Source organism: Sinocyclocheilus anshuiensis, unplaced genomic scaffold (genome assembly GCF_001515605.1).
Source record: "Sinocyclocheilus anshuiensis isolate Anshui unplaced genomic scaffold, SAMN03320099.WGS_v1.1 scaffold119, whole genome shotgun sequence".
NCBI classification, from domain to species: Eukaryota; Metazoa; Chordata; class Actinopteri; order Cypriniformes; family Cyprinidae; genus Sinocyclocheilus; species Sinocyclocheilus anshuiensis.
The window spans coordinates 641,902-654,045 of record NW_015549581.1 but is presented as its reverse complement, the minus strand read 5'-3'; the positions used below and the strand labels follow the sequence as shown (position 1 = coordinate 654,045).

The 12,144-nt window shown below is 34.8% G+C and overlaps 2 protein-coding genes across 5 annotated transcripts in view; one reads left to right on the top strand and one right to left on the bottom strand.

The window, feature by feature from the left end:
- LOC107657767 (cyclic nucleotide-gated cation channel beta-3-like) overlaps window positions 1-9,285 on the top strand; it is a 16,241-nt gene extending 6,956 nt beyond the window's left edge. The window contains exons 4-18 of the mRNA XM_016445994.1: window positions 1,436-1,596; window positions 2,822-3,145; window positions 3,222-3,430; window positions 3,519-3,569; window positions 3,677-3,763; window positions 4,213-4,277; window positions 4,605-4,727; window positions 4,983-5,124; window positions 5,202-5,361; window positions 5,495-5,592; window positions 6,745-6,828; window positions 6,935-7,053; window positions 7,614-7,766; window positions 7,872-8,022; window positions 8,145-9,285. Coding sequence (XP_016301480.1) covers window positions 1,436-1,596; window positions 2,822-3,145; window positions 3,222-3,430; window positions 3,519-3,569; window positions 3,677-3,763; window positions 4,213-4,277; window positions 4,605-4,727; window positions 4,983-5,124; window positions 5,202-5,361; window positions 5,495-5,592; window positions 6,745-6,828; window positions 6,935-7,053; window positions 7,614-7,766; window positions 7,872-8,022; window positions 8,145-8,171 — 1,954 coding nt within the window. The 3' untranslated portion in view covers window positions 8,172-9,285. The remainder of the gene's footprint in view (window positions 1-1,435; window positions 1,597-2,821; window positions 3,146-3,221; window positions 3,431-3,518; window positions 3,570-3,676; window positions 3,764-4,212; window positions 4,278-4,604; window positions 4,728-4,982; window positions 5,125-5,201; window positions 5,362-5,494; window positions 5,593-6,744; window positions 6,829-6,934; window positions 7,054-7,613; window positions 7,767-7,871; window positions 8,023-8,144) is intronic.
- Window positions 9,286-9,845: 560 nt separating this feature from the next.
- Window positions 9,846-12,144, bottom strand: part of LOC107657769 (copine-3-like) — an 18,206-nt gene continuing 15,907 nt past the window's right edge. For 3 of the 4 annotated variants that reach the window (XM_016445999.1, XM_016445998.1, XM_016445996.1), the window contains exon 16: window positions 9,846-10,132. In XM_016445999.1, coding sequence (XP_016301485.1) covers window positions 9,995-10,132 — 138 coding nt within the window. In that variant the 3' untranslated portion in view covers window positions 9,846-9,994. The remainder of the gene's footprint in view (window positions 10,133-12,144) is intronic. The other variant, XM_016445997.1, reaches the window with a different exon arrangement.

Genomic DNA, 12,144 nt, shown 5'->3' with positions numbered 1-12,144 from the left:
TTCTATTAACATTACAGAATAGAACATGATCAATATTATCTTTCAACGTTCAATTTAAATAATTGTAATTGCACAAACTATGTAGGCTACAATTTCAATTTGTTTATTGTGAAATAACTCAAACATTTATGTTTTTTTTTCTGTTCTCTGATAAGCATTGTTCAGGACTGCCGTTCCCAAAAGCTTTAAAGCGGTCATATGATGCGATTTCAAGTTTTCCTTTTTCTTAATCATTTAATCCTGAATTCCACAGACTCAAATAGAAAGGCATTTGTTTGTGGTTAGTAAGATACATGTATAAAATGTATGCAGTACATGGATAATTGTGCGTGTATCTATTAATCATTTAGAGTCTAATATCATCCCATAGTTTTGCTCGAACTTTCTCCATGGCTTTAGAGCTGGTACACCGTTGTCGCTTGCGAAAACAATAAAGGCGCCGGTAGAAACTTACAGATTAAGGGGCGGTAATATTATAACGAGATACCTTTTCTATGTCACCAAGGAAGCAAAATCAGACGCACTCGTTTTTTCATATGCTTGCAGAAAAAGGCTTCCCAAAACAAAGTTACTGGGTTGATCTTTTTCACATTACCTTGGTTGGTAGATGCACTGGGGACCTGATTATAGCACTTAAAACCTGGAAAAGTCAGATTTTCATGATAATGTTACCTTTAATATTGTCGAAAAATGTAAACTATATTATCGGTCAGTGATATATTAAAAGTTGTATATATAGTACATCCTAATTTACCTGCATACATACAGTATAGTCACATAAAGCTATACTACATAAATCTTTCTGAGTGTTCAAAATGTCAAGTTTTTAAAAAATGTTTTCAAAACTTTTTTTTTTTTTTTTGGTTAGGCATGTTAAGGGAACATTCCATTTTGTAAGCATTATGGGAATGTTACTTTTGAATGTTCCCCGAACAAGTAGTAACATTTAGATGAACATTCAACTAAAATGTTTTAGAAAACATTCCATGAACGATGTATAAATAACCCTTTTATTTTAACGTATGGGAACATTATTAAAGACCAGATATCTCTGAACAAACATTCTCTTAACGTTAGTGGAAGAATGTTTGTTCATAACTTTGAGAGAAGACTGTTTGGAGAATGTTCCCTGTAAGCTAGGACTATAAGGCATGAAAATATGAAGATATTATAAACATCAACAACATCTTGCTTTTCTGTAAAGTTGCTTTGAAACAATGAGGACTGTGAAAAGTGCTATACAAATGAATTTCACTTGACTTGAATATTCTTGATGAATCAAACTTTGACTTTCATTTCTGCCTCAGGTTTAGAACAGGAAAACAGAACATCCTCAGGACTTTCCGTAGTCTAAACCTACTACTACAACTTACTACTACTATTAGTTTTTTTTTACATAATTAAGCCCACTTTCCTATGTGTCTTTTTCACGTAGTGAGGATGCACCATCACCACCAACTCCACCCATCGTCATCAACAGATACTGTGATGACCAGCTGCGAGACATCGTGAAGAAACTACGGGAGAGGACAGAGCTTTTTAAGGAGAAAGTCATAGACCCCTACTCCTCGTCCCCCGAGCGCAGCCCACCCGTCAGTGAGTACTACAAACGCATCCAAAGTCTCACTGAATCCTGCTGTTTGATGGACAAGATATATCAATACTGTAATCTAGGAGGTGTTTCTCATTTTTTGTTCCTCAAGGACTTGTAATCTTAACATTTTTAACAGTTTGACTAATTTACCCTGCTGGAAGAACCAGGTCATTCTAGCTTAAGGTGGTCAAGGTGGTTTTTGGAAAATATAGCTGGTTTGTTGCTGTCTACCAGATCAAAACCAGCTGCTAGTCCTTCTTATTCTTAATGAGGCTCAGAGGTGGCATGAGTGCAATTAAATTCATAAATTCATGTGGAGATTAATGTTTTAAATATAAAATTTTGAATACAGAAATATGATTAAAATAACTGAAAAATGAAACTAATCCACCAGCAGGTGGTGGCAAGTCACTGATTTTATCACTGAATCATTCATTCAATTGATTCGTTCGAACGGCTGAATCATTCAGGAATGAAGCAAGTGAGTGTCTTTATGAACTGACGGAAATCTGTCGTAGTGACGGAACTTTAATCCCTGTACTTATTTCGACGTGTAAATCTATTTTCATAAGGTGGCAGCAGCAGCTGTGTGTTCGACTTGAAGCAGAGGGATCAATATATGACGTCAAAATACCGCGAGAGTGACTTGCAACTTATTTACGTCTGTCAAAAATAGGCGAGGCGCCTATCTTTAGCGAAGCAGTGATGAGAGTCGCTTCTGGGACGCTTCTGAATCGTGGCACGGCGCGGATGGTATAAACACAAGCATTGACTAGAGTGGCCACGATCAGCTCCGGTGGAATGTAAAAAATGGGGTAAGAGTGTGTGCTCGAACATGCTCTAGAACCAATCTCGTGATACTTTGATGTCATACACCGATCAGTCTGCGCAGTGCTGCTTCAAGTCGAACACACCTATTGGGTTTGTGGTGTTGTTGTTGTGCACGCTAGGGAACGTATATCCACCATACGTCATTGCATCGCTATATCATTGATATCGTGATATGACACTTTTTTCGTCATGTAAAAATTTATACCGGTATTATCGTGGACGGTATGATATGGCACACCCCTAATCTACACCAGCTTGGACCATCTAATGATTATAAATGACCAATTTTATCCAGCAAAAAAACATGAAAAACTAGCTCCCACCTGGATTTTCCAGCAGGGAATCCATTCATCTGTTTGTACTCTTCTAAACTTTAGTCTACTTGTTGATATTCAGCACCGGTTTACCGAAAGGAAGACTGGATCAGAAAGCAGGAAGCGGAGAGAATAAAACGAGAAGAGGCCGAGCAGAAGAAAAAAGAGGAGGATGCCAAGAAAGTGGCGGCGAAGAAAGAAAAAGAGGAGAAAGAAAAGAAGGAGAAAGAGGAAAAGCTGAAAGCCGAGAAGGAGAAGGAGAAGGAGAAGGAGAAGGAGAAGGCCAAGAAGGAGGCGGCTGAAGCCATCTGCCCAAAAATCAAATGCACCTGCACAGACACACTTCTCAAACCTTTCGAAGACAAGATGGACGCATATTTGGGGACAACCATTGACCCTTTCACAGGTAGGACACTATGAGAACTGAAGATGCCTCTTGGAGTACAAAACATTGGCCTACACATGTTTGTTCTTCCTTCCAGATCGGCGGTATATTAAATGGCTGAATGTCGTCACAGTCGCTTTTAACTACAACGTTTGGCTGGCCACGGCACGTTTGTGTTTCCCGTACCACACGCCTGTGACCATCCCCTTCTGGATCTTTTTTGATATCCTGGCAGACCTTGTGAACATCATAGATATCACCATGTTTCAGCCACGCTTACAGTTTGTGAAAGCAGGAGACATCATAGTAAGTGAATCTTGGTGTAGACACTTAAGACTTTTGGAATTGTGACAATAGGACGTCCACTCAAAAACCTACAAATTTATTTCCTCAGAAAGACAGAATAATGGCAAAACAGAGGTACAGGGAATCTGCCAGATTTCAGGTGTGTACAAATTAGGCCTATATATAATTATATTAAAAAAAAATTAAATGTGTATATTTAAAAAAATATATATATTTATTTTATTTTGATAATATTTCTCTCAACAGACAGACCTGATAGGCATAATACCATTTGATTTGCTGTGTTTCCACTTTGGGTTTACATCGATCTTTAGGATAAACCGGTTTATACGGGTCAGTTACTCAACTTCTCCAGCCCAATAAATTTTCTTTAATTCTGATTTTTTTTAAACAAGTGTTATTTTAGTATTATGTATATCTGAAATTCATTTTATTCAATTGATTTTCAGTTTATTTTTAGCCTTAAAAATAGCTTTAATTTAATTTGTCATTTCTTTATTTGGTTTTTTCATTTCAGTTTTAGTTTTATTAATCTTACTCAACTTAAACTTATTTCAGTTCGTTGACAATTAAGGCAACATTTCTAATTAATTTTTTCATCTAATATTTGTTTTATTTTATTTTAGCTTTATTTCAATTCATGAAAATGATTTAATAGTTTTAGTTACCAATAACAGCAGTTCTACACTACTGTTTTTTACAGCTAGTACAACTGTATATTAGTATTTAGTGTACTGTGTAATGAGCTCTATTTAATGTACATATTCCGTCTTTCTTTTTAGTATCAATCATTTTTTGAGTTCAGCGATCGTCTGGAAAGCGTCATGGCTAAGGCGTATATTTGGAGGTATGTGTGATTTCTATATGCTAATCTACTATTCTGAGTGGCTTAGCATGTTGCTAGGTGGTTGCTTACTGACCCACCTCAATACTCTGATATTTTGGTCTTTGGATATGGTTCAGGTCCCTCCTTCAATATGCGTATGAGTCTTATCGCCTACCAGGTGAAAATCATAAGTCTGACTGCTTAGTAAGCCATAGCAACAAGTTTGAGGCACAACAATTTGAGGTATCATGATAAGCAAATGGCAAAGGTTAGGGGTGTGTTTAAATCCATATCTGTATGTATGAGCGATAATAATAATAGTCATGCTGGACTTTTTCTTTTTTTTAGAGTTGGCCGCACTACTGGATATCTGCTCTTCTGTCTCCATTTAAACTCCTGCCTTTACTATGTAGCATCAGAATACGAAGGGCTGGGCAGCACTAAATGGACATATGATGGAAAAGGAAATGCGTATGAAGTATTTTTTTTCTTTTCTTTCGCCATTATTTCATATATTTCATAAATGGTAGCTCTTTATAAATATATTTAATTTAAAATTGAATTACAATGTTATACTTAATTATTAAATTATACTATATAATTATTTTTTTAATTTGTATTATTTACACTTTAAAAAATCAATACATTTAAATATATTCAAAATAAAATATTAATAAATAAATAAATATTGTACTGATAACATTTTTGTCATTTTTCTTTTCCAAGGTATCTCCCCTGTTATTACTTTGCGACTCGCACGCTGATCACTATCGGAGGTCTCCCCGAGCCCCATACGCTCTTTGAGATCGTCTTCCAGCTGGTGAACTTCTTCACAGGAGTCTTTGTCTTCTCTAGCTTGATTGGACAGGTAAGTAAATTAATACGTATAACACATGACCCAGAATAATAACTTCACAGCACTGATCAAAATCTGTTTAAACCCAGATGAGAGATGTCATTGGAGCAGCTACGGCAGGTCAGACCTACTTCCGCGCCTCTATGGACTCCTGTGTGGCGTATATGAACACCTACACCATCCCAAAGCAGGTGCAGAACAGAGTACGCACCTGGTACAACTACACCTGGGACTCCCAGGGCATGCTGGGTAAGAGTAATTCTTAATAGAAGTGCTCTATTAATACAGCTAGCTTTGGAATGATCGTTTATACAGTTACAATAAATCTAAACAGATGCAAATTTTTATAGATCAAAATGCAAAAATGTTTGTTTTTATGCAGATGAATCGGAGTTATTAGAAAAGATGCCTCTGGTCATGAGAACAGCCATCGCTGTGGACATCAACCTCACCACCTTCCAGAAGATTGACCTCTTCAAGGTAAAACTTAATATTGTCAGTGAAATATATAAAGTAAAATAAAGTAAAAAAAATGAGCTAATATTGACGTTTTATGGAGTGTTGCATGTGGGTCAAAGAGGAAACGTCCCATTTTGGTGTCCGCATTAAATTAACTTTAGTGATTTTATATGCAAAAAAAGCATATTAAATGCAAGTAAACAGTCTACTTTAATGTTTTAAATAACTTTTGTGAAAATAAAATGCTAAAATATTGGTTAAATAATGTTCCATTGTCATTCAGCGTAACTTAATATTCGGAACTGTACTTAAAATATATAAAAGAAAACGTGATCATACTTATACTGACAAAGGGGTAAAACCTAGTGTTTTGAAGGATTGGTAAAGGTTTAAATTTACAATTAATTAGTTACTATTAATTAGTTATGGGAAAAATTTAAGCTGTTTCTTTTATTGTTTTGATGCTTCAACCCAGCAGGATTTTTCCATTAAGCTTTGGATTATTACATATTACATCATTGGCTTCTGGATTATTACACAAAATAAGCTCTGTGACCAAAAGTTTATGATTCTTACACATTTTGTTCATCATGATAATATTCACAAATTAATACAACTTTTATGTGTTTTGAAGCCTAAATATAATGTATAAAAAAAAAAGCTAAACGTAGTTACACCACGTTCTCATGACAGTTTCTGACAACAATTTCGGTCTTTACTCTTTAGTTAAAAAAAGTAAAAGAATTATAAACAGTTAAGCTGTGAACGCGACTAGTGAGTAAATGAGTTTACCTGATGACGTTTAATGTCCAACCAGATGAAGTCCCATATAGCTCCTTGTTAGCAACTGCCTATGTCAAGATAAATATTTAATAGATATAAGCTATTTCAGGAATTTAACTAAACTCATTCAACTTCAAAACCCCATCGACTTCAGGACAATGGAAACAGAAGTGCTAAACCGCTAATTTTCAGGTTTTAGCAAGTAGCAACACTCTAAAAACTTGTGGGAAAACTCCACTGCCCACTACTGGTGGCATATGTTTAATCGATTCTGGTGCACTTTTATGACGTAAATCCGTGTTAGAATGATAAAAAGTATGAAAGAAAGAGAAAACAAGTGAGGGATTGATTTTGTTTCAAGTTTTTGCTATTTCAAACATATTTTTCTAGGGCTCTGACAACCAGATGCTTGTGGATATGTTACTGCATCTGAAATCCATTGTGTACTTGCCAGGAGACTTTGTGTGTAAGAAGGTGAGAACATCAAATATAATCATCCATGTATATCTGATATTATATTGACTGAACACAGTGATTCAGACAATTATCATGGGCAAATGTCTTCCATTGCTTCATGCAGGGTGACATTGGGAGAGAAATGTATATTATTAAAGCCGGAGAGGTGCAGGTCATCGGTGGACCGGACAATAAGATTGTGTTCGTGACTCTGAAAGCAGGCTGTGTGTTTGGAGAGATCAGGTACCTGACAGACGATCTATATAGGCTACTGTTCAAAAGTTTGGGGTCTATACATTTTTTAAACGTTTTTAAAAGAAGAATCTAACTGAGGCTGCATTTATTTGATCAAAAATACATTAAAAACAGTAATATAAAATATTATTGCAATTTTATTCACTTTTTAAATATAATTAATAATTTAATTTAATAACATGACTCTGAAAGCAGGCTGTGTGTTTGGAGAGATCAGGTACCTGACAGACGATCTATATAGGCTACTGTTCAAAAGTTTGGGGTCTATACATTTTTTAAACGTTTTTAAAAGAAGAATCTAACTGAGGCTGCATTTATTTGATCAAAAATACATTAAAAACAGTAATATTATAAAATATTATTGCAATTTTATTCAATTTTTAAATATAATTAATAATTTAATTTAATAACATTATATGTCTTTACTGTCACATCTCATCAAATTAATGCATCCTTGCTGAATAAAAGTATGAATTTCTTTAAAAAAAAGAAAAAAGAACAAGAATGTCTAAAAAAATTTTCTAAAACAAAAATGCATTTATTTTCAGTCTCTTACAGTCAGCAAAAGATGGAGGCAACAGAAGAACAGCAAATGTTGCTGCTCACGGATTCGCCAACCTTTTTGTACTGGATAAGAAAGAACTCAATGACATCCTGGTCCATTACCCTGAGTCTCAGAAAGTGCTGGCCAGGAAGGGACGGTGAGTCAGAGGGTCACGGTCGTGCAACATGCACCGTTTCTTCAAGAACAGATTTAATAGATAAATGCAGTAGCTACAATAAAAGATGATTCATTCTCTGCGTAGGAAACTGATGAAGGCCAAAGGCAAAGCTGCTCCTGTCAAAGATGAAGGAGAAAAGAAGAGATTGGCAATGTTTGGACAAAAACCACCCACTCCGAAAATGTTACGTGCTTTTGGAGGCTTTGGGAAAGGAGGATTACTGGAGAAACTCAGGGTGTGTGTGATGATCTGATGAGTGGTATAATGGTGCAAACACACATATGTAATAAAGATTAAACGTTTGCATACAAATAGTTGAGAGATCTGAAATAACAGTAACACTTCTCTTTCCTGCAGGCTCAAGCAGCAGAAAAAAAGGATTGAAAATTCCATCCATCCCATCACCTACACTTACAACTACCTAAAACATCTATTAATCCATCCACCCATTTCATCATCTATCCATCCATTTATCAATTACATCCATTCATCCATCCATTACATCATCCATCTATGAATGATAAAATGGGTGGATGGACTGATGGATGTTATAGATAGATATAGATTCATTCATTCAGATCTACAGAAATGTGATTAAAACTGTAAATACTGACTGTATGTTTCTGATTTGTAGTTGGTTTAGTGACATTCTTTTCAACTATAATTTTGAACTTATTAACTAACCTGTTCAGCACTTTATGCAGTGTCATGGTGGATGGGTTTCCTGGCCTTTGCATATTGTAAATAGGTCAATGTTTTTCATAAAATCAAAATCAAATATTTCATTGTCATCTTTATTTATTGCATCTTAATAATATTGCGAATAAATCATAAACAATCCACTTTTTGGTGTTTTATTTACTGTATGTGAAACAAGGCATGCTACAGGCACACAGATGCAAGACATTATCAGCAACTGCTGAGCTGACACATTACATTATAATGATACTGCATCTGATGAAACAAAATTAGTTTTATTTAAATTACATTTAAGACGATTTCATATATTCCTCTCAGCACTAATTATGTTAGTGTTGTTACAGTTACAGACATTGTGATTAAATGTAAAACAAACTAAACTTAATTTGCATCTTAAACAGTTAATACTGATTCAAAAAGCTGATTACCTTTGCATATTATTATTATATTTATGCATTGTGCATTCAGGCACATAACAGGATGACTGACCCATCCAGATGTCGGTATCGATGGCTTTCATCTGTACAGATTGAGATCTGAGCACCATTCCTCAGTGGCTTTAGCTTTATGTGCATTCTGCACAAAAATAAAACTTGGCAATATAAAAAGCTGCCACGTGATTTCCATAGAATTAAATCAAACATATATGCACATTTTTTTATCCACCTTATTCTTGCTGTAAGAGCGGGTGCAGCCATTTGTAATTTTTATGAGACTGGCTTCCGGTGCCATCCACGTCCAGCTATTTTTAGCTGTACAAAACAGCTAGTTTTGCTGCTTGATATTGCAAATTGGTGTGTCTAACCTTATTATTATAATGTATTATCTTAATTATGAACACACACATTTACTGCATGTTGTTATTCTTCTCGTTATTCCCCTACAGCGGCTAATGAACCGGAAGTCTCGCCCATAGGCTTACTTCCACGTTGAAGAATAAGGTGGATAGGAACTGCATATTATCATGAACATTAATGTGATCAATTTGAAATAATGCATTAGATATATGAAGAAATGGCTTTGTGAGGCACTGATTAAAAAACATATACAGATATAAAAATATAAGATGTAAAGAATGATAATGACATGAAAAATTAATGAGATAACGCTGACTGTAAACTATTTTGTAAAGAGTTAGTGGGAATGACACTGGAGATAAAACAAATGCCTTCATACCATTCGGTCATCTCACCTGCAACACTAACAAGGTTGACTTTAAACTTAAACTCCCTCCCAATTTTTTTTTTCAATAACTGATCATTTAGAGTAGGATACTTGAGTCCAAACAAGCTCTATAATAGACCGTTGCAAGATCATTTGACAGAAGAAAACATGTGAATGAATATAAAATGATTTTTTAAAAGTAAATAAAGGAATAACTGATATTGAAACCAACACAAACCACATGTATCTAGTGGTATATCTCTTTAAGGCCTAAAGTTAAATAAGTAGGTTGATGATGTCCAGTTGTGGAGTTGTATGCGGTATGAAGGAAGTCAACAAGTCCTTCAGTTCTGTGTCGGCCCATTTGGAGCGTCCACTGGAGTGTTTGACTTCGGAGGCGGGAGCTTCATCATGTTAAAGAAGGTGACGACCTGACCAGGAACCTCCGCCAGAACACACTTAGCGAGCTCCTCTTTAGGAGACTACAGAGAGAGAGAAAACGTTAGTCATCGTATTTCTGACTTTGAGCAGCAGAAGAAGGTCAGAGATGGTGAGAGGGGTTAAGCATCATAGTGTTAGTTACAAGACAGTGCAGACAACAGAAATCGTACGCTGCGCTCATGTCATATCATGTCAGCTATCGATTAGCTAATATTATACTATTATGAACATTTGGACTTGAACACTTGATCATTGTGACAAATGACACTTTTAGCGGTTACATTACCTATAATTTTTAGATAATATAATGTATAATATAGATTATATAATTTATAGCATATACATTATATAATTATTATATTCATATAATTATAAAATAGTAATAATAATAATAATAATGATGATACAATGTATCAGCAAAAAAATTATGTATAAGTTTTTAGACTGTTATGGTTTGTGATAGTAGCATTTTTATTATTTATATAGTATTATATTTATATTAATATATTTATTAATATTTTGAAGTAGCTTTTATTTTTATATTGTTAGTTTTCATGTTAATTTTAGTTTTAGTATTTCTGTTATGCACTCTTATCATTTTCATGCCCTGCTGTAAATTTTGACCAGTTGATGAAAAACAATATAATGTAATACAATGTAATATATGCAATATAATGTAATATAATATAATGTTATGAACATTTGGGTGTCTTCCACTTGATCATTGTGACAAATGTCTGGTTTTAGCAGTTATATTTGCCTACCTATAATTTTTAGATAATATATAATTTATAATAATAATATAGATTATATAATTTATATCATATACATTATATAACTATTAGGGATGTAATGATATCAAAATCTCACAATGCGCTAATATCACGATATGACGTCCACGATACGATATTTACTGCGATATTTAAAAAAAAAAGACAAATGAAGAATTGGAAAAAATTAAATTTTTGTACATTTTATAGTTAAATTATTCTATCTAATGCACTTTTGAGAGTTAAAAATGAAGAGCTCCAACCCATGTTCTTAACTAAGAAAACTTAAAGGGTTAGTTCACCCAAAAATGAAAATTAGCCCATGTTTGACTCACCCTCAAGGCATCCTAGGTGCATATGACTTTCTTCTTTCAGATGAATCCAATCGGAGTTATATTAAAAAAAATTGTCCTTGCTTTTCCAAGCTTTATAATGGCATGGGCAGGTGTTTTTGTTCAACAGTCCAAAAGTAGTCAAATAAAACACATCCATCCATATTAAAATGCGCATTACACGGCTCCGTGGGGAGAACAAAGGCCTCCTGTAGCGAATTGATGCGTTTTTGTAAAAAAAAAAAAATATATATCCATATTTAAAACGATATAAACAGTTTTGTGTAACTTCTGCTAACTGTTGTACGTGTGTTCCCGAGAGACTGCCTGATGTAGGCATAGCGCATGCGCGTGTGAGCCTCGCGAAAACCAACATTTGATTACAGAAACAAAGGAAGCAAAGTTTCCTTACTTTAGCAAAGGAAAACCAGTATCCTCTTGGCTTATATCGAAATACTCCTACATTTTTCTTTACAAATCCTGGTTTTGTACTTCTAATTCGTAACCGGCATTTTATTTTGTTCTCTCTCCTCCGCGCTCGTCACTAATCACCGGCGCGTGCGGTACACAGACGTCCTACGTCATCCGCCGGAAATGCTACCACCTACGTCAGTTAGCAGAAGTGAAAGAAAGGTGTATATATTGTTTTAACTATGGATATTTTTCTTATAAAAACACGTCAATTTGCTACAGGAGGCCTTTTATGCACCCCCTGGAGCCATGTGAGGCATATTTTATTATGGATGGATGCGCTTTAGTTGACTACTTTTGGACTGTTGAACAAAAACACCCACCCATGCATTATAAAGCAGAAGAAAGTCATATACACCTAGGATACCTTGAGAGTGAGTAAAACATGGGACTAATTTTCATTTTTGGGTGAACTAACCCTTCAAATCAGAAAAAAAATCAGTGAACTGACTTGTCCCTGAACTTTAAAGGGGACTCAAC